At 42.6% G+C, this 22,524-nt stretch overlaps 1 protein-coding gene across 2 annotated transcripts; it reads left to right on the top strand.

Moving 5' to 3' along the window:
* The first annotated feature begins 4,393 nt into the window (after positions 1-4,393).
* On the top strand, positions 4,394-21,498 carry LOC134450637 (kynurenine--oxoglutarate transaminase 3). 2 transcript variants are annotated; one of them, XM_063200522.1, is made up of 14 exons: positions 4,394-4,486; positions 5,388-5,421; positions 5,819-5,886; positions 6,172-6,316; positions 7,331-7,480; positions 8,560-8,646; positions 10,348-10,476; positions 11,595-11,715; positions 13,157-13,233; positions 15,797-15,886; positions 18,051-18,237; positions 18,740-18,813; positions 19,521-19,607; positions 19,743-21,498. In XM_063200522.1, exons 3-14 carry the CDS (start codon positions 5,825-5,827, stop codon positions 19,794-19,796), a joined length of 1,263 nt encoding a protein of 420 aa, XP_063056592.1. In that variant the 5' UTR covers positions 4,394-4,486; positions 5,388-5,421; positions 5,819-5,824; the 3' UTR covers positions 19,797-21,498. The 2 variants fall into 2 exon arrangements, with proteins under 2 accessions (XP_063056592.1, XP_063056591.1); XM_063200521.1 differs by lacking the exon at positions 4,394-4,486 and having other exon boundaries at positions 4,917-5,421.
* The last annotated feature ends 1,026 nt before the right edge of the window (positions 21,499-22,524 follow it).

Below are 22,524 nucleotides of genomic sequence, written 5' to 3'. Positions count from 1 at the left end.
AGAAAAAGTAATACAACAGAATGTGATGTGATGAGATAAGATAAAATGAGATAAGAAGAGAAGAGAAGAGAAGAGAAGAGAAGAGAAGAGAAGAGAAGAGAAGAGAAGAGAAGAGAAGAGAAGAGAAGAGAAGAGAAGAGAAGAGAAGAGAAGAGAAGAGAAGTTAAGAGAAGAGAAGTTAAGACCAGATGAGATGAGATGAGATGAGAAGAGATGAGATGAGAGAAAAGATAAGATAATAACATTTCATCGTATGTTACACGTGTTGAAGAAAATTGTCTTGTCTTAATTCTGCTTTTGTCATTGCTCACAAACTCACATTGCGTTTGTCACACCGTAATAATGCGCCAAGATTATGCACATAATATTAGTTGACTGGATTTTGAGTTTCAGAGATCTCAAAAGTAAAGGTGGAAGTAAAAAAAGAAACACCCTGTCCTTCCAACGCCGGTTTTCTGGTAGGCCTACAGCTCGACACAACGCAACACGGCCACCATTTCTTGCTTTACAATTGAGCTGTGTCCTGCCTGTTCAAAAAGTGGCGGCTGAGTCACGCTTTGTAGAGCTGTAGGCCTGTCAGAAAACCTGCAGTGGAAATGAGGCAACCCTGTCCTTCCAACACAGGTAACCAGTAGGCCAGTGTATCTGTCTTACGATCAGCTGGCTCAGTGAAGGCAGGATCAAGTTTATGGTGTGTTCTTTATAGGTCATTAGTGTTTTTCAGTAACAACACAGTCTATCTAGCTCATTAGGTACACTGGAATAACAGGTGTATCAGTTGTGTAATATCATGTACTAGTGTTGTACTTACACCAGGAATTTACTTCTGTTTTTATTTGCGACACTTCTGTGCAAGTGACAGTGAAAGCCCATTGGGAAACTCCAACTCCCATTGTCATTGTGACACAGCACTCCACAGCACACAAGTGAACAGTTCACACAACGGAATTGCATTTATGCCTCACCCGTGCAAGGGGGCAGCCCTCAATGGTGCCCCTAGGGAGCAGTGCGGCGGGACGGTACCATGCTCAGGGTACCTCAGTCATGGAGGAGGATGGGGGAGAGCACTGATTGATTACTCCCCCCATCAACCTGGCGGGTAGGGTGTCGAACCGGCAACCTTTGGGCTACAAGTCTGACGCCCTAACCACTTACCCATGACTGCCCATACAACTACTTTTGCTGAGTTATTAAAAACCCTCAAAAGACATTGTTTACTTTTACTCTTTAGTGGGGCGGATACCCTATGTGGAATTTGAAACGATTAGGCCTGCTGTTAGCAAATTGGACCAAATTGGACCAAATTGGACCAATGCTTCAACGCTTCAGTGAAATGTCATCACTTTCAGTTACGCAACCCTCCTTGAGTTGAATCATTTTGCTTCTAAATGTTCTAGTTGCCTGAAAGCGTACGGAGGCGAAATTCAATTAAGCAGGAGCAATAGGGGAGCTCAAGTGGGGATGAATATAATACGTGCCAAGGTTGTAGTCAAAATTAGTCTTTCAAAGTGCACTAATTTTGCTGATAACATGAAGAAAACGTTGCTTTATAATGTAAACAGGAATTATGTTCATTTTTTCCTTAACCATGATCGCATACATATCCAAAAAGTAGGCACGCATTTTTAATACACCCTTCCGAAAATTAATTTACACCACTTCTCACCCCACTGCTACCCTCCTATGTGCAACTTATCATCATTAGCCTTGTTAAATATCTTCTATATTATATATTATGTCAGGGGGAAACGCTGCATTGCATTAAGTGTATTGCATCAGCCACACAAGAGGGGGCCATTAAGAGCAGATGAAGGCCTGCAGGCTTCATCAAAATGACTAACGCACACATCTACTACTGCACACACACACGCCCCTCCAACACACACACAAAAACACACACACCCCTCTACTAGACGCGCACACACACACACACGCAGGCACAGACACAAACACACACCCCTCTACTGCACACACACACATCCCTCTGCTACACACACACACACACTACACACGCATGCACAAGCCCCTCTACTACACACACACACACACACACACAAACACACGCATGCAGACCCCTCTACCACACACACACACACACACACACACACACACACACACACACACACACACACACACACACACACACACACACACACACACACACACACACACACACACACACACATCTACCACTACACCACCACCACCACCCCCCCCCACCCCCCACCATCATACAGTACACTACACTCTACATTAATATGCTCACACAATTAAGCCACGGCGGTTCAAATATTTATCAAAATATGAGGAACTAATGAGCAGGAAACTAGCGCAGGGGACAGGAATATGTCCCTTAATCTCCTGCAGACCAAAGAGGAGAGCAAGACACATCACACGCCCCAGGGCCTTTGAACGCAACGCAACACGCTCATCTTTTGCCTAATTCTCTGTGGAGTCTTTTTTTCTTCTTCTTCCTCTTCTTTTTTTCCCACTTCTTCCTCCTCTTTTCAAAATTCCGAGCTGACTTCCACTCCAGCCCAAGGAGAGTGGCAAAGAGAGCACACACACACACACTAAAAAATAAAGCATTATAAAATGCACTTTAATTTAGATAATTAGACCCAGAAGGCCTCCGCTGGGTAAGAAACCGCGTCTTTCAGGATCCATATTTAATATGCTGCTGGGGCCATAAATAAATCATAGGGTGGCGTGAACTCTGCGAACGAGCACCATTAATTAAAAGTTGTCTATTTAACTTAGTGGGCTAATAACTTTTAACAGGGGAAATATGGAGATTACCAGTATAAATTGAGCAAAATCATTCAATTAGATGGAAACGAAGCTGGAATGTTGAAACTTTTGGGGGGTGTTACACAAAGACAGACGTGGTGACAAGTGGGACTTGGATTGCGTTCTAAATGTATTTATTTAGAGCTAATGGAAGATTGTGCTTATACTTGGTGAGTGAGTACACTCCACTCCATCTTCCCAGCACTTAGAAATGTTAATGCATCCATGTCTCACATTTCACCTTTAAACTTTTTGCCCCGGCGGGACTGTCACTGCGGAATGTCTGACAAGAACAAATTGCACTAATTGCATTGTTTGAGTCACATCAACACTAACACAAAATTCTTCCAGTGTGATCATTTTTAGTAAATTAGATCACTGGGTAAATGAACAAAAATAGGATCTCATCACAGGATAATGCCTCAGAGTGTTAGGGCAAATCCAATTTCAGTAGGCTACGACACCCCCCTCCCCCTCCCCCAAACACACACACACACACACACACACACACACAAACACACACACACACACACACACACATACCCCTGACTGTAACCACATGATTTGAAATAAATGTGATTATTATTATTAGCCTATTATTATTATTATTATTATTATTATTATTATTATTATTATTATTATTATTATCATACATAGAAAAAAAATCATAAATCATTTGTTTTGGGTAAAAAAAATGCATTCTTTGTGTCATGTCCCACATGAGTAATATTTTAAATTTAGGCAATAAAGTCAGTACCTAAAGGCCAGGGGCAGTTGTGACCATTCTGCTGAGTCTAGGGTTGCCGGTTCAATCCTCGACCAGCAGGGATATTGTAGAATTTGAGATAAATGAAGAGACAAAAGTTCCCCCATGGGATCATCTTAATAACCAGATGATGTACAGTAGGTCTCTAATATCAAAACATAGCCTAGCAGCCATAGACTGTATATCACAGGATGACAGACGACACATGCTACGTTTTGGTTGATGTTGTATTGACAATCATTATAGGCTACAGACGTTTTTAGGTTGTTCGGGTTTCAATAAATGCCACATTAAAGGCAATTAAATCACAAATGTCCAATAAGACATAACAAATGTGTTCTGTTTCGGAACAAGAAACATAGAAGGGTAAACTAGCCTGCTGCTGACTAGCCTAGTTGTAGCCTACCTGAAAATAACTTTACCAACAAGGTATCGCCTGGAGTATTATGTGTGATAAAATTCCAGAATGAAGACGTTCAGTGGGATCTGACCAGGGAGGGATAATAAGGTGAAATCAATTAGATTACGAAACACGAAAACGTAAAGAAGGGGCGTGAAATGGAAAGTGGCTTGACATCCTTGACCTCACCTCACTGCAATTTTATACAGAGTTGAGTTGTTGGACCATTTCAAATCAGTTGAACTGTTGCGCTGTCTTGTGTCTGAGTCGTTGTTGTGTTGTGTTTTTGCGCCATCTGCTGTTAATGACTGCAATTGCAAAACGGCTTGTAGCACGCTGTATTCAAAGACATTGGATACGTATTTCAGTGAGTCACGTTTTATCCTAGTTTTACGGTGAACATTTCTTTCATTTTCTTTTCCGGGTCGGCACGTGAGTGAATCATAGACGTTCTTTGAGTGAATTCCACGAGATTTTAGCTTGATTTGTTCAGAGACAAGCTTTTAGGAGGGGTAATCAGCAAGGAGGCTGTAAGTAAATCAATTAAATTGTGGTTTGTTCATAGTGTACAAGGCAGAATAACTATTGCAAATACGTTGTTAATTGCTATGTTATTACAAGGTTGCAACTATGTAATATCGTGCTGGCAGTGTTGTAACTACGTCCTACTTCTACTTTATTTCTGCTTTTTTAAATGAACGGTTTCCCCTTCGTTGTTTAGTGCTCTTTCAAATGCACATGCAATATGATTTACCTAAATAGATCTGCACTTTTAACATAAATTAGTTACACTATTTTCAAGTAGAATGCATGTAGAATGCATGTAGAATGTAGCCTACAAGAAGCTTCCTCATTATTAAAAAAAAATGTTTTGATTGCACTGACTGGAGTTGAAGTTCAAGCACGATTGGTTAACTGAAGGGGCGGAAGTATGACATCACACAAAACCTTTCCCCACATACCAGGCATGCAGCATGTATGTTTTCATTCTGCACTAACTAGACTTGTTTCGGTTTGGCCGAGAGTCTGCTAGCAGCTATCTGTAAACTTCGTCCCCCGGGTTCTTTTTAGTGAAATGAATAGTGGATAGTAATGGATTAGGACACGGGCTGTTTTAATATGTTGCCGGTGAACGTTAGAGTCAAATAAGGTCGTCGGGGTGCACGTAGCTAGACAGACTCGTTGGTACGTTGGTACCCCTGCGAGTGAACATTATATTGCTTCCATCTATATTCTGCATTTCTGGAAAATGCACCATAAGGAATAGCTGAAGGATTGGATACACTCGCAGTTGCTGGGTGTTCTGCAAAACCCTCTCCAGGCTACCTGGGGGAAACCCGTGTATCGCTTGCTAGAACTAGTTTAGCTGGCCACCATGCATATAACACAGCTGACCTATCGATGCTACCTCTCTGCTTCTCCACTCTTCAGAGTTAACTCCCTTAGACTCCTGTCAACCACACAAGTAAGTTACACCAGAACGCCCTTGCCACACACCTTACAGTCACTTTAAAATGACTTATTTGGTATTAATCTGGGCAGTCATGGGTGAGCGGTTAGGGCGTCAGACTTGCATCCCAGAGGTTGCCGGTTCGACTCCCGACCCGCCAGGTTGGTGGGGGGAGTAATCAACCAGTGCTCTCCCCCATCCTCCTCCATGACTGAGGTACCCTGAGCATGGTACCGTCCCACCGCACTGCTCCCCATGGGGCGCCACTGAGGGCTGCCCCCTTGCACGGGTGAGGCATAAATGCAATTTCGTTGTGTGCAGTGTTCACTTGTGTGCTGTGGAGTGCTGTGTCACAATGACAATGGGAGTTGGAGTTTCCCAATGGGCTTTAAATTAATGATTTACTGTGTAGATATCCATGGCAGCATCCTCCAGACACAAGAATGCCAAAAGGATTGAAGGCTTGGACAAGAACGTGTGGTAAGTAAATTTGCATAAGGTACACATTGGTATTCTGTTTGTTCAACCCTTAACGTGATGCTTTGTTTTCCACCTTGTTTTGTGTATAATGTCCTTTTGTCTTCTTCTGCATTTATGTATGTATGTATGCTACTACTTGACACCTTAATTTCCCTCGGGATCAATAAATGATACTCTACTCTATTTCTCTCTCTCTCTCTCTCTCTCTCTCTCTCTCTCTCTCTCTCTCTCTCTCTCTCTCTCTACCCCTATGTCCTATTGCTTGACTGTAACATTATTATCCAGGGTTGCCTTCACGTCGGTGGCAGCTGATCCGTCCATCGTCAACCTTGGCCAGGGTTTTCCTGACATCCCCCCTCCCTCATACGTGAAGGAAGGTCTGGCCCAGGCTGCGTCAGTGGACCGACTGAACCAGTACACAAGAGGCTTTGTAAGAGCAGTCGTTTGAATTTTGCCTTGTGTGACGGAGGTCATCTTGCACCTGTTCACCCCCCTCGGGGATCGAACGTGCAACCTCGTCAACTACAACGGTTCGGCAATGGGAGACACAGTACGATACCGCTGGGCCAAGAGACTAGTCTCTCGGCCCAACGGCACGAGACTGTATGAGGCTATCGGAGGGAGGTTTACCAACGTTCCACGCCAACTCTGTGCTAGTTAGCCTCCGTTACACTCTCCCCCTTAAACCTCACTCCCATCCGGGTCACGGCACCACTGTGACGGAGGTCATCATGGTCTGTTCACCCCCCTCGGGGATCGAACGTGCAACCTCGTCAACTACAACGGTTCGGCAATGGGAGACACAGTACGATACCGCTGGGCCAAGAGACTAGTCTCTCGGCCCAACGGCACGAGACTGTATGAGGCTATCGGAGGGAGGTTTACCAACGTTCCACGCCAACTCTGTGCTAGTTAGCCTCCGTTACACTTGAATAGCTCAAAAAAACTCACACCGCGTGCTCACACTACTGACTTTAAATTACACTTCATTAAACCCCCCTTAGCATAGCACCTATGTTATAACCTTACTGTCACCAAGATTGTAATGCCTATGTCTTAATCTGTTACCTAAGGCTCTCTGCATTGTCATGGCAATGATGTTATGATGTAGTTGAGTATTTTCAGCAAATAGTGAATAGACCCGCCGGCGACTCCATCTGCAGTAAGAGGCTACAGTACACATTGGACATGACACGTAATTGTCACAACAGTGTAATGACTACTACACATGATTTACCAGATGTATTGTGCAGATCTGCTCTGAATGATAGCGTTAGGATTCTTTGCGGTCTACTACACACACACACACACACACACACACACACACACACACTATGTACATATTGTTTCATTGTTGTTACTTGTTGTTGTTACTTGTTATTAGTATTGTTACTTGTTACATTGATGTCATTTAGCATACATTTTTGCATTTATTTTGAAACAGGGCCATCCCACTTTGGTCAAAGCCCTGTCGCAGGTGTACGGGAAGGTGTGTGATCGGGAGATCGACCCGTTCAAGGAGATCCTGGTGACAGTGGGGGGTTATGGGTCGCTCTTCAGCTGCATGCAAGCCCTGGTGGAGCAGGGCGACGAGGTGAGAGGGGAAACTACTGTTAAAGGGGCTCCAGGTAGGATTAAAAGTTTAATTAATCACGGCCCCGAGTCAGCCGATGCTTATGCGAGTCAGAAGAATTTGGAAAAAATACATGGTGCCTAAAGTCAAACATGGGAGGGATACAGCTCTAATGTGGAGCTGCATGCATGCTGCTGGTGTGTGAGGGCTTTTATCATTGATTACATCATGAAGTTAAAAATGTATTGCTCTACGGATAGCAAATATGTCACCATCTCTCATTGAACTCCATTGATTTTCATTGTGTTGCTTTCCATGATTACAATAACCCTAAACATACACCTAAGGCCAAAGTTGATTTTCTGGAGAGGTGTGAGTGAATCAGTGATTAAGTATGACACCCAATCTGCGTATTTGAAGTGTTTTGAAGTGACTTATCTGCTCATTTTCACATTATGTTCGATAGGCGACAAAACTTTTGTCTTGTGAAAATCTGCCCTGTCTGTGTTCATTAAAGGGTCAATCTTTCTTTGGCGCATGACATTTATTTTTGTACATACAGTACATTTTCATTCGGGATGGTTGTAGCTTTCATATGAGTGACTTCTGAAGCCAAGTGATTAATTGAAAGTCAGGTTATTAGCTGTTATTCCAAACAGATGGATAGGCGACAACTCTTTTGGAGAGTAGTGTATTTAGACAGCATTTTTTCATTACGGTGTAGATTTTGAGATAGGCATGCCACGGGCACCACACAAACGACGTCATCCTACATTGTGCCCCTTTAAACTCCTGGGGCCTATACTGTAGTAAGAAGCTAGTTCAGGAGTAAACCAGGTTAAGTGAAGAGGGAAATCATCTAATAGAAGAGCCAGGCTGTTGGACATACGTACATGCACCGGCACATTTCATGCACAAACACGTTGCTGTGTGAATTCAACCAATGTGCGCACAGGAGAACCGCTCACACAAGGTAGTCAGACGCCTGTGTATGGTGCAATATTGACAAAACTGCGAGGGGGGGGGGGGGGGGGGTCTTCCGAACTTGTTGAGTTGTTTGTTGTTTGATATGTTGACTTTGGCATGTGATTTGTCTTCAGGTCATCATCATCGAGCCCTTCTTCGACTGCTACGTCCCCATGGTGCGGATGGCCGGAGCTACGCCAGTGCTGATACCACTCAGATTGGTGGGTTTCCCTCTCGACTGAACTTTTCAACAGAGGTGTCAAAAATAGAAGTTAAAGTTAAAAAAACAGCACAGTTAACTTATTTGAATAACCAGTAGACATTATGAACTTGTCTTGTGACGGGCTACCTTAACGCTGGTTGGATCAAGTTTGTGGTGGGTTCTTGTTAGGTTTTCAGTGTTTCTCAGTAACATACAACAGTCTTTTCACCTCGTTAGGTACAATGGAGTAAATGGTGTAACAGCTATGTAATATAATGAGCTAGTGTTGTACTTACACCACAAATGTACTTTTACTATTACTTGTGACACCTCTGCTTTTCAACCTGAACCTCTAAAATGTGCACTCTCATCGAACACCTGAGTCTCTTCCACCATGTTTGTCTGACTTAAAGCGATGGTTCGGAGTAGAATCACCCTAATGCCATTTGAACCGTGACACCCATCCACCTTTACACCCGAAGTGTTTTCTGCCGCAGGCTTACATCAACAGAGTTGCCGTGTTATTCGATGTTTATTCCGGATAGCTTGACTCAAGCGCATATGGATCCTGGGCACCGTCTCCAAACTTTCCCCACAAAAATAACATGTCATGACACCAAACTTCTACAGTATAACAAATGTGGTTTGTACTCACAAAAAGATGAATTTGAAACTTTGTACATAGTCCAGGAGTTTATTAGTAACAACACACGAGACGATTAGCTTTTCTGCTGCTAAACATCCGTCGACGTCACTTCCTCCAGCTGGGACTTTGTTGATGGAAACAAATACACGTGAGTCCGGAAGGCGGAAAACTCAAAAAGACAGCTTGCGCTACAACTAGAAATTAACCACTTCGGATTTAAATTTTACCACGTTTAATAAATAGAAGACGATGCCACACTCGTGCATATATCCTGGCTGTGGACTAAAACACAAACCTTACAATAAAGAAAGTCCCAGCTGGAGGAAGTGACGTCGACGGATGTTTAGCAGCAGAAAAGCTAATCGTCTCGTGTGTTGTTACTAATAAACTCCTGGACTATGTACAAAGTTTCAAATTCATCTTTTTGTGAGTACAAACCACATCTGTTATACTGTAGAAGTTTGGTGTCATGACATGTTATTTTTGTGGGGAAAGTTTGGAGACGGTGCCCAGGATCCATATGCGCTTGAGTCAAGCTATCCGGAATAAACATCGAATAACACGGCAACTCTGTTGATGTAAGCCTGCGGCAGAAAACACTTCGGGTGTAAAGGTGGATGGGTGTCACGGTTCAAATGGCATTAGGGTGATTCTACTCCGAACCATCGCTTTAAATACACAGAGGCCTGGAAATTTCACTGAAGCTTTTTTTTTTTCTTTAACCGCTTAAGACGGCATTATAAATTAGCTGTTACCAGAATGGCAATGACCAAGTCGTAATGTATTACTAAAGGCCCCGTGCATTGTCATAGTAGTGTAGTACTATAGTAGTTCACTTTCAATGTCTATTACAACGTGCCACAGGAGGTACGGCGTGCATTAAGGGGCTACCAGTTTTTCTCAATTGTTTACACACAATTTCTGGAATCTTGGCTCGAATTCTCGAAACTCCACACACACAAATCCAAAAACTAGCACCCCTAACCTCTAAAATGCACAGTCATTGATAACCTGAGTCTTGCCTGATACCTGATATAACCTGCACTGTAATTTCTCTCTGGCCTAAATTCACAGAAGGCGGGCAAGAAAGGAGACAACATCAGTAGTGCAGATTGGGTTCTCGACCCAGACGAACTGGCCAGCAAGTTTACCTCCAAGACGAAAGCCATCATCATCAACACACCAAACAACCCCATAGGAAAGGTGAGGCAGCGCCATCTGTGATCTCAATGCTTTTCGGATCATTATCCGATTTTTTGACGTGGACAAAAGGAGGCAAGTTTTGTATCATAGTCAAGTCAAGTCAAGTAGGTTTTATTGTCAATTTCTTTAAATGCACTGGTCATACAAAGAATTTGAAATTACATTTCTTGCTTTCCCATACAGACATAGACTAATCTAGGTAAGGACATAGACAGTATAGACATAGACAGTACTTATACATGGACATACAGTAAGACAGTATGGACATAGACAGTGCTCATACAGACATTTAAAGTGCAAGACTGGACAACAGAAGACTTGTAGAGAACATACATCAAGAGGAGGTAATTGTTGGGCTTTTCCTAAAAGTCCTTTATAGCGTTCTGACATAGTAATAGTAGCATTTTGAAGAAAAATAAATATTAAAATAGGTCTATATTACATACATTATACATACATACATTATATATACATTATACATTACATATTACACATCATACTTGGCTGATGCTTTTATCCAAAGCGATTTGCAGTTACAGGGTATTGGTTACAGTCCCTGAAGCAGTGTGGGGCCTCAGCCATGGAGTGGGATAATGAGTGGAAGGGTGGGATTTGAACCAGTGACCCTCTGATCTTTAGCCCATCTTCTTAAGCGTTAGGCCACGGCTGACCCATAAAACGAGAGAATAAAACGACATTGACTGATTGTTTTGTTTCATCCAACAAGATTTTACAGAAATCTTATATCCAACAAGATTTTACAGAAATATTATATCTAACAAGATTTTACAGAGATCTTAAGTCAGTCTTCTAAACTTTGAAGCGTTCTCCTTTTCTCTTGAGCCAGAGCCCTGAGGGCCTTTTCCGTTGTCTGTTGCAGCTTATCCGAACCGGTTTGACTGACAGTGCACCCTCTTCTCTGTCTCTACCCTCCCTCTCTCTCTCTCTCTCTCTCTCTCTCTCTCTCTCTCTCTCTCTCTCTCCATCCCTGCCCCCTCCCTGCCTCTCTCTCCATCCCTGCCTCCCCCCACCTCTCTCTCTCTCCCTCCCTCCCTCTCTCTCTCTTTTTCTGTCTCTCTCTCTCTCTCTCTCTCTCTCTCTCTCTCTCTCTCTCTCAGATCTTCACCAGAGCTGAGCTGCAGACCATAGCTGACCTGTGCATCAAGCATGACACCCTGTGCTTCAGTGATGAGGTGTACGAGTGGCTCATCTACAAGGGCCACCAGCACATCAAAATAGGTACTGAAGCGCCACATGGGTTTAATGATAATTATTTGTTTGCCAGGCTAAGATATATAAAAAATATAGTGTTACATACATGTAATAGACTAGAGGTTTTGTGTGTATTTTTGTATTTTGTACATTTTTGTACATGAAAACTGAAAGTAAAGTCTGTGACACCAAGCTCCCGTTTCTCTTATTTTAATGTGACGTTTCGGGCAGCATGCCCTTCATCAGACATTACATCTTGTCTGATGAACGGCATGCTGCCCGAAACTTATCACCTGAAAATAAGAGAAACGGGAGCTTAGCTTAGTGCTTTCTGTTTTCATGTAATTTTGCTAGTCCAGCACCCAATCTTTTTGAGACGGATGTGCATGTTTTTCTGTTTTTTACAATTACATTTTTGTACACATTACAACATATTGATGCTTGACAGTGACACAGGTCGTGTACAGTATTCCCCTGTATATTGAACAGCCAGTTGTAAAGGTGTACTTATACAAGTATGAAAAAATGACGACATCCACTGAAGTTATTGATGTGCTATTGTTATCCAGCAGACATTTCATATGCCCAGAGGATTCCCTAGAGCAGGGGTTCTTAGCCTTTTTTTCTTAAAGCACCCCCTTACCTGTGCCAAAGACAAGCCGCACAACCCCAACCCAAATTTCTACACGTGTATACGCAATACAAGGTGCTTAATTACAATGATTCTTGCTTGAGACATTAATCAATACCCAAATGACTTTACATGGGGACCAAAACTTGTTTCAATTTGGTTTTGATTTAACCTAATTATAATGTTTGCAAGCAGAATTTTGGTCACAACCTCAACACAAACAAAATTCCTGGCACCTCCTGGAATCTCTGGCACACCCCCAGGGGGTTCCCGCACCCCAGGTTAAGAACCACTGCTCTAGAGGATAGTAGAACTTAAAGGCAAAAGTTGATGACTAACGATCGCTCATGATGAATTCCACATTAATCATTTTGTCAGAAAGGGCCTGTTTATTGGCGTGTACACACACAGGAGTTGAACAATCTCATACGAATAGTGGTGTCCCGTCAAATGAGTGGAAACAGTGTGGTATGGTGACTAAGAATGAGATTGTTTAAATGGCTGAGCAAGTAGCAGAGAAACTTTATTCACTCTCAAGGAGTTATCTTCAAGAAAGCTAACCACTTATCCAGACGTTTAAGAAAGCCTCTTTGTTAAAAATTGAAACAAAAATGTCTGCCCACTTAAAATTCTTTTTGGGAAGCAGCAAGCCTCTGTCTTGAAATGGTGATGCCAAATCAAATGAGGATGTGGTCATGATGGGATGAGTGTGTCACGAGGTTGTGTGTGTGTGTGTGTATGTGTGTGTGTGCGTGTGTGTGTGTGTGCGTGTGTGCTGTGCGTGTGCGTTTGCGTTTGTGTGTGTGTTAATACTTGTGTAATGTCTGTGTTTTGCAGCCACTCTGCCGGGTATGTGGGACCGCACTGTGACAGTCAGTAGCGCAGGAAAGACCTTCAGTGTCACCGGCTGGAAGGTGCGTGTTGGTGTGTGTGTGTGTTGTGTATGTGTGTGTGTGTGTGTGTGTGTGTGTGTGTGTGTGTGTGTGTGTGTGTGTGTGTTAAGCCTTGATTATAGTTCTGCAAAAACCGACGCCCAAAGTCACAGAAGTCTCAAACAAATTCTGCATGTTTTGCTCTGTGCACAGGTCAAGTGCTAAGCATCTATGGAACTCACACTCTCACACAATTACCTGTCCGCTAGTTCTGGTTAAGATACCCATACTGACATACTAAGGCGAAGTGCAGTAGCTACATATTTTGACAAAATTGAGTTCATACTAAAAAATGTCTTCTTTTATCTTATTTGCAGTAACCACAATATCCAAATCAATACCAAAACTTGTCAGTGTTAGCGTAATTACTGCACTTTGCCTTTGTAAGGTATAGGTATGTAGAGGAGTGTATATTGGAGTGTATATGAATTAGATGTGAGTGATGTTTTTGTGTCTATGTGTGGAAATGGTGTCTGTATGTATTGTGATTAGATGTGTACTACAAAAATCTAACTTGATGGAACTGAGCAGTCAGATGTGAAAACAAATATCCCTACATTAAAGAATCTAATCTAATCTAATCTAATCTAATCTAATCTAGCATAGTCCCTCTGAATGGTTTAGCACTAGCAACTGCTACCCCAATGGTAATGGCACCGCCCTTGTAACTGCATTATAAAGTGGATGTGTGCATTTTATCACACAGGCAGGTTGTTGATTTTGAAACTCGTCTGTGTCAAATGTTGTATGTCCATAGTGTGACTTAACCTTGTCATTTATTTACTGTTTGTTAATATTTGGCCAGCACTCAAAAAAAAAAAACATTCAAGAGTGAATTCTGCATGTGTTGCCATGAGCTCAAAACTCAAGACTTTGCAAAGAGCATATTCCAGTAGAGAGAGAGTTTTGGCTCTGTTTATGAATATGACTATTATACTTTCATTTGAACAGAAAATATCTAACCCTACTTTGCATCTGTACTTGCTGTTCTGTATATTTCCTGTGCACTTTGTATCTGCTAGTGATGTTGGCTGTGATTATGTCCGCGACTGTAAGTCGCTTTGGCTAAAAAGCGTCTGCCAAATGCAGTGTAAGGGCTTCCGCACACCGGCTCCGACAAAGTGCTGAGCACTGCTCCGCAAAAAATTGATTCCATTGTTTTCAGTAGAACCCTCCACACTGGCGGATAGTGATTAGAGACAAGTTCTATCTCAGGGGTACTCAATTAAAAGTCCCCGAGGGCCAGTTTTTCAAAATTCCTCCCAATAAAGGGCCGGGCCGGGCCGACACGACCCCCCCCCCCCCAAAAAAAAAAAAAAAAAATAAAATAAAAAATTATAAGTCCTTTGTACTCACACCCACAGCAGATATCTAGTTTCCAGTGACAGGATATGTGGTGAGGTGCCTGCCTTGCTCTCATTGCCACCCACCCATTAGTAGGCCTATTTTTTTTTAAATGACATAATTATCTGTTAGCCTATATTTGCAGACTACATTCATAAATATTTATTTCTTAGTGAGAAAACCAATAACCCTGAAGATAACACTTTTCAAACAAATGTTGCTTATTATGACTTTGTTTATGCAGCTCTCACATGCATAATGAGAATCAGATGCAATAATGGACCCAACAAAGAGGACACATAGATAGGAGAACACCAGGTTTTGTCAACAAGAAAATGGCAGATTTGATGCAATGTTGATGAAATACAAAAGCCAATAATAAATTGTCAAGTTGCTCATAACTTTGGTTGCAGTCTTATGAGGGTCTTAGAATTCCAAACGAACTATTTGGGGACTGTTTAAAAGTGTGAAAAGTTTATTAAGCAATTCGTTTTTAATAGGCTACCAATATTTAGCTGCCAGCACAGCTCAAACACAGTTTGCCTTCATTTGTGTTAGCAACTAGCTACAGCTACTGCTAAACCAATTCGAAGTCCTAACACACTGTTTGCAATCAAATGTGGACCATTACTTTCAAAAACGAGGCAAAGAGAACTTTGTGAATAATTTATTTACAGGCTCTGAAACAGTCCTTCCCTTGTAGTCTATCTCACAACCTCTAATGCCACCGTCGTAGGTGCTTCTGTCCGGAGCCTGCAGTGACTGACAAACAGGGAGAGAAACTGCCTGAGGGGGCGGGGCAGGGCACGGCACGCTTCTTCATAGCGTCTGTGGCGCGATTTCAAAATAAGAGCCGACAGCGCGATCGGACCAAAAAAAAAATAATAATATTTTTTTTTTTTTTTTTAATTTTTCAAAATTATTCGAGGGCCACAAATAGATGCCCCGCGGGCCACAAATGGCCCGCGGGCCGCTATTTGAGTATGGGGGTTCTATTTTGTCGACGCCATCCATTGACTATCAATGCTATGTTCGTGTGAAATTGGGTTTGGGGGTTGGAATTGTCGGAAGCGGAAGAACTCCGCAGTGCTTTCGGAGCCAATGTGCGGAAGCCCTTATGTAATGTGATGTAATACCACTATATGTAATGTAATATTACCATATGTAATGTAATGTATATTGTGTCTTCTTCCTCCTGCAGCTTGGCTGGTCCATCGGCCCAGAGCACCTGATCTGTCACCTGCAGACGGTCATGCAGAACACCCTCTACACCTGCCCCACTCCACTACAGGCAAGTGGAACTCTTTAACACACTACTACACCTGGCCCACTCCACTACAGGCAAGTGGCACTCTTTAACACCCTATATACTCTAATAATAATAATAATAATAATTGTATTTGTATAGCACTGTGTCATACAAGGCATGTAACTCAAAGTGCTTAACAAATGGGAAAAAACATTGTTAGAGATAGATTTAAAAGGAGAGGAGAGATAGATTTAAAAGGAGTGGTATAGAGGAGAGGCAGAAAAAGCAGGAAGGCAGAGGAAGAAGAGATAGACAGAGAATGTAGAGTCATAAGGTCAACGTAGGTTAGGACCAGGATTCTTAGATGTGTAAGGTCCATAGTGGCTGGGCCTATCATAAGTCATAGATAGTCACACAGAGATTGGGCGCTCAGGTGCGGCCCCTGGTGGCATCAGGGGTGAGGAAAAACTCCCTTTCGATTGATTCATAGTTTGTGAGGGGGAAAAAAAAGCTCAGTGAGGTCTGAGAAAAAAGACCCCCTGTAGTCAGGAAGAAACCTCAGGCAGAGACCAGCGGCCACCTAGGGGAGCCCCCTGCCAGGGCTGGATTGCGAGTAGTAAGGGCGCTGCGGCGGCTGGGACACTATGACGTCTTGGCAGCTAGGAGTTGGCAAGGATGAAGAGGTGGGTCTTCAGCTGCTTCTTAAAGGAGTCGACGGAGGTGGCTGATCGGATCTCGATGGGGAGGGTGTTCCATCTCTTGGGCGCATAGCAGGCAAACGCGGCGTCGCCGATCTTCTTCTGCGGGGGGGTGGGGGTCCTTAGCAGCTTGGCATCAGTGGACCTGAGAGCTCGAGCAGGGGCATAAAAAGAGAGCATGTCTGAGATATAGCTAGGGGCAAGTCCATTTAATGCTTTAAATACTGTGAGCAGAATCTTAAAGTCGATTCTGTATGAGACAGGTAACCAGTGCAGGTCTGCCAAGACAGGAGAGATGTGCTCTCTCATTCTGGTTCTTGTTAGGATTCTTGCCGCAGAATTTTGAATGAGTTGCAATTTGTCAATTATTTTTTTTGGGAGACCAGAGAAAAGAGCATTGCAGTAGTCTATCCTACTGGTGACAAAGGCATGAATAAGTTTCTCAGCGTCTTGTCGGGGGGCCAAGCCGCGCACTTTGTTGACATTTCTAAGATGGAAAAAAGCAGATTTTGTTATCTTGTTGATGTGAGGCTCAAAGCTCAAATCCGAGTCTATAACCACACCTAGGCTAGTAACTCTACACCTGCCCCACTCCACTACAGGCAAGTGGCACTAATAAACACTCTACTACACCTGCCCCACTCCACTACAGGCAAGTGGCACTCTTTAACACCCTATATACTCTACACCTGCCCCACTCCACTACAGGCAAGTGGCACTCTTTAACACCCTCTACACCTGCCCCACTCCACTACAGGCAAGTGGCACTCTTTAACACACTACTACACCTGCCCCACTCCACTACAGGCAAGTGGCACTCTTTAACATACTCTACTACACCTGCCCCACTCCACTACAGGCAAGTGGCACTCTTTAACACCCTCTACACTTGCCCCACTCCACTACAGCCAAGTGGCACTCTTTAACATTTGTCCAGGCTGTTATGCGTGCGTCTGTCTGTCTGTCTGTCTGTGTCTGTCTGTCTGTCTGTCTGTCTGTGGGCAGGCTTCTCATCAGAGCACTCTACAGCAGGGGTGTCAAACTCAAATTCACTCAAATTCACTCATTCCCATCATATACGGTAGGTCAAATGTACCTGCCCTACACATTCTCTGTTGTAGGTATATCACTGTGAGATGTCACTGGTCTGGGTTCACTCATATTAATAATGGTGTATGTGGGCCAACTGTAATACACTCACGGAAAGATAACGCAGGCCAAATAAAATGACTCCACGGACCAAATTGGACCACGGGCCGGAGTTTAATGTAATGCAATTGTAGCGAAGGGGAGTAGAGTTGCCCAGCCGGGACTCGAACCCAGACCTTCTGGGGTAGTAAACTGGAGTTCTGACTGGTACACCAAAGAGCCAGGCTCGTTGACGTGACAGTCAGAACACACCCACAACTCTAGTGATGGTCACTCCATCACAGTAATGTAATGTAATATTTTAAATCGCCTGTGTCTTGATGTCTGTTGTTGTTGTCATGTGCTTGTTGTGCCAGTAGGAGGCGGTAGCGCAGGGTCTGCTGGTGGACTATGAGCGAATGGGGACACCCGAGTGCTACTTCTGCTCCCTGGCCACCGAGCTGGAGGGCAAACGTGATAGGCTGGCCGGCATCCTGCGCTCCGTTGGCATGACGCCCGTGGTGCCAGAGGGAGGCTACTTCATGATCGTGGACGTCACTGCACTCAGTAAGATGTGACCTGAGTATTTACATACAAACATACACACAAATATTTTAACTTCTTTATTTATGTCCGCAATTCATAATATGTACATATGGACATAAATGTTACAGATACAATGATGCTAAGTCACAATCCAATGCGGGTCTCAAAATAGCAGTTTTATGGGTACAAACAAGACTTCCTCCTCCAAATATGACGACTACCAATAATGGAGGATATTGAGCAGTACACACACATACACACATAGATGTTTTCTGGTCTTTTTTTACATTGTGTAATTTGTTACTAGACAAGATTTACTGTTACTGTACTTTATAAACATTCGCACTGTAAGGAAGGGCAAGATGCTAAGCATTTTTTGAGTGACAGCAGTTTCCAAATTATCAGCGGTTACAGAGGGACCTTCAGCTGCACACACAGACAGGAATGTTTGTATACAAGAAACCTATGTATGGACTATGAACTCAACTGTAACCACTCCTGCCTCCACTGTGTTGAACTGCAGATCAGGACCTGTCGCACATGGACAGTGACGAGGCGTACGACTACAAGTTCATCAAGTGGATGATCAAGGAGAAGGTGAGTGAGGAGGTCATGAGTATGGCTGGATGCTCAGTGCAGTGTGAGTTTGGATTTGATAATAGTAAAAAATAAAATCTGCAAAACAAAGCTCCCGCATCCGTATCTCTTATTTAATGTGTAACGTTTCGGGCAGCATGCCCTAGAAGCATGCCCTTGAAGGAAACATTACGCATTAAATAAGAGAAATGGGAACTTGGTGTTGCAGAAATATTTTTTACTATTATTTAATTTTGCTAATCCAGCACCCATTTTTGAGACGGAGGTTAACTTACGTGATATCACTACCAGCTTCTTGGAATGTTCCTCTGGAGTGGTGAACTTAGTGGTTAACCATGGGCAGTCATGGGTAAGCGGTTAGGGTGTCAGACTTGCATCCCAAAGGTTGTCGGTTGGACTCCCAACCTGCCAGGTTGGTGGGGGGAGCAATTAACCAGTGCTGTCCCCCATCCTCCTCCATGACTAAGGTACCCTGAGCATGGTACCGTCCCGCCGCACTGCTCCCTTGGGGCGCCATTGGGGACTGCCCCCTTGCATGGGTGAGGCATAACTGCAATTTCGTTGTGTGCAGTGTGCAGTGAAGTCCTATGTCACAATGACAATGGGAGTTAGAGTTTCCCAGTTGGGTTTTCACTTCATGTCCATGTTTTGTGTTAACCATGTCCATGTTTTGTGTTAACCATGTCCATTTTTTGTGTTCATTCTAGAAACTGGCTGCCATTCCAGTCACGGCTTTCTGTGGAGATGACTCCAAGAAGCAGTTTGAGAAATACATTCGCTTGTGCTTCATTAAGGTAATTGGTTCTCGACAAGCATGTCATTTTGATTCATTTGTTTTTCACATATACATGTAAATTATTTGTTTATTTCAATTGTTCGAAGCTTGGCGGGTTTTTTTTTAAACACTTGCATGTTCTTACCCACTGCAGCAAGACAGCACACTGGACGCAGCGGAAGTCATCCTGAAGAACTGGAACAAGTGAACACCACTCTGGGAAAGAGACGAAGACCAGCTATACAGCTTCACATGGGTCATGGATGTTTTTAGTAGCACAAGTCAGGTGGTGTGCAGCCACAGCTAATGCCACTATTGTATGGAATAGATTATTATTTTTGCTGGGTAGTATTCAAAGAAAAACATTTGTGCTATGTAAATGAAATATGAGTACTAACTTGACACAATGGTGACATTATCTGTGGTTGTCAATCACGTCAATCACCCATACTGAACTCACCCAGATGCAGATTGTAGCGACTGTGAGGACTCATCTCCATTAGTTGGATGGTGACATTATTGCATCTTTTTTTACACATCATACCTGTAGTTACTGAGACCGTTTGAAAGTATTCACCATGAGTGCCTTCTAGACAAGACTTTTGAGGTATTGATTTGGTTTTAGTTTTATTGAGTAAGGTCTTCACTCCAGGGACCTCCACTTTCTTGATCAGAGGTGTTGTGACATACTGGCAGAGGTGTATAAAGCAGAAGTAGAAGTGCTCTTACGAATGTGATAACATCACTTGTGTGGTGTGATATTACATGGAATCAACTTTATAATATCATTCTACGAGTGTTGTAATTACATCTGTAAGAGAACTTCTACTTTTACAACTCTACACACTGCTGGTTTACAGTGTTAACTGGTCGTACATTAGAACTGATTGGTTCATTGCTTTTAGGTTTATCATACTAACTCATAGTGGTGTGGATTGGCACTGCCCTCACGACCCGATTCGATCACGATTCGGGACGTAGCGATTCAATTCGATTCGATTCAATGCGATGCGATCCAATTCAATCCTACAATGCATTGCAACACATTACATTTCTACTGGAAGCAAAGCAAATGTTTAATCAGTCATGATGAGGCAATACAAGTAGTCAGATACTGAGCAACAATTTATTGGCTGTTTTCTGTATCAGTCTGTACCAGTCTGTATCAGTCTTGCAATGTTTTGAAGTTCTTTTATTTAATTTAACATTCATTTGCGCCCAAAATATCCATGGAAGTAATTGAAAGTTATAAAAATTGCCGGATCGATTCTGGAACTTGCCGGATCAATTCTGGATCGTCCATGCCCCGCATTGGATTGCATCGCCGAATCGATCATTGTTGACACCACTACTAACTCAAAACCCTGAAGCTGCTTTTATTTTACACGTGTCTTTAAATAAGGACCTGTCCATCTGTAACACGGTGCTGTTGACCTGAAACGTGGATTTGAATTGCTTCACTATGCAACGTGAATGGACCCTTAGAGTCAGGAGTGTATTTTCTAGACAAGGTGAATGTTTTTTAAAAAATAGAGTTCCTGGAAGTGCTGTTGTTAACCTTGTCAACACAAAACTGTGAAATGAAACACATTACAGTGCTGACTCTTGAATTATGTTGGCCGTAGAATATTTAAGCACCTATACAAAATCTAGTTTTTTAATCCCCCATTTTTAATGATGACGGTTGATTTTTTATTTTATTTTCTGACAGTGAGATTTAGAGTACAAGGTGCTTATCCCTGTGCAGAGGCTGCTGTTCTTTAAACTTGAAATAAGTGAGATAAAGCACAACGCTTGAGGATGTCAGGAAAAGAAATAAGAGTTTTATTTAGTAATTTCACAAGAAGTGGTAACTATGATATGTGCACCCAAAAGGGTTCTTCAGCATTAAAAATACTTTTTTCCATGGATGACCATGTGACTTTGCTCTGTTTTCTGAACTACATGAATACCGGCAATCACTTGCAGATGCAAACACCTTTAGAATTAAACACCTGACATTTTCTGCTTTAAAGGTTGTGTTGTGTCTGAACTGAAATGTGCACAGTGAGAGGACATAACCTATTTCTATTTTGAGTAACTGCTGGTTTCCGAGACTGAAGTAGTTATGATGTAGAAAATCTGAATAGCTTGTGACTCATGAAAAAATCACCAGTCACAGCCATCGGGACATTACACTATGACGATGTGTTGAATGCAACACCGCAAAAAAAAAACCATATTATCAAGTCAGTTTCTTGTTTCTTGTAGAAGTGATCCCATATTGTGGAGAATTACCCAGTATTATCTTATTTTATTGACAGATTATTTGTCTCACTGTATTTCAAGTTTGGTTGTCTTATTTCAAGTTCTTCAAAGAAAATATCAGTCTTGTTTTCTTAAAACAATACCAAATGAACCCAAGTTAGGAAGAGACAAAATTATCTGCCAATGAAATGTATAATTTTAGAACATTCTCCTCAATACTGGACCAATTCTGATGACTGTTCTTCTCAATTGTTAAAACAGTATTTCTAGTACTTGACACACAATTCTGAAAACAGCTCACCCATTTTCCAGGGTCCCCGCGGGACATTAAAAATCATTAAAAGGCATTAAATACAGAACTTGCAATTTAAGGCTTTAAAAATCATTAAATTTCGAGGTGTGGCATTAATTTTCAAAGGATCGGCATTAAATTTCACCCGGACACAATGTAGTAGCCTAATATATAGATATTTGGACAGTTAAATTACGTAAAAACAGTTTTCCATCACTAAGACAGACGACAACAAGCGCTCCGAGTCGGAACATGCCTGGGAAGGCACTCGACAGTAAATGACAGGCGGCCAGGTAGCAGACCCCCTCGTCTGGATCGCCCTACTGGTTGATGACGATTAAATTCCATCGACCACAGTGCGTGTGGTGGCTGACTTGACCGCAGTTTAAGAGTTGAG

Source organism: Engraulis encrasicolus, chromosome 6 (assembly GCF_034702125.1).
Source record: "Engraulis encrasicolus isolate BLACKSEA-1 chromosome 6, IST_EnEncr_1.0, whole genome shotgun sequence".
Classification (NCBI taxonomy): Eukaryota; Metazoa; Chordata; class Actinopteri; order Clupeiformes; family Engraulidae; genus Engraulis; species Engraulis encrasicolus.
Note: the sequence above shows the minus strand (reverse complement) of the source record. Positions and strands in the feature narration are given on the sequence as shown.

Coding starts and splice junctions, on each gene's coding strand:
- LOC134450637 (XM_063200521.1), top strand. CDS start 5,332: ATGCATATAACACAGCTGACCTATCGATGCTACCTCTCTGCTTCTCCA. Junction 5,887..6,171: donor GGCTTGGACAAGAACGTGTG/GTAAGTAAATTT, acceptor ATTATTATCCAG/GGTTGCCTTCACGTCGGTGG. Junction 13,234..15,796: donor TCAGTGTCACCGGCTGGAAG/GTGCGTGTTGGT, acceptor TTCCTCCTGCAG/CTTGGCTGGTCCATCGGCCC.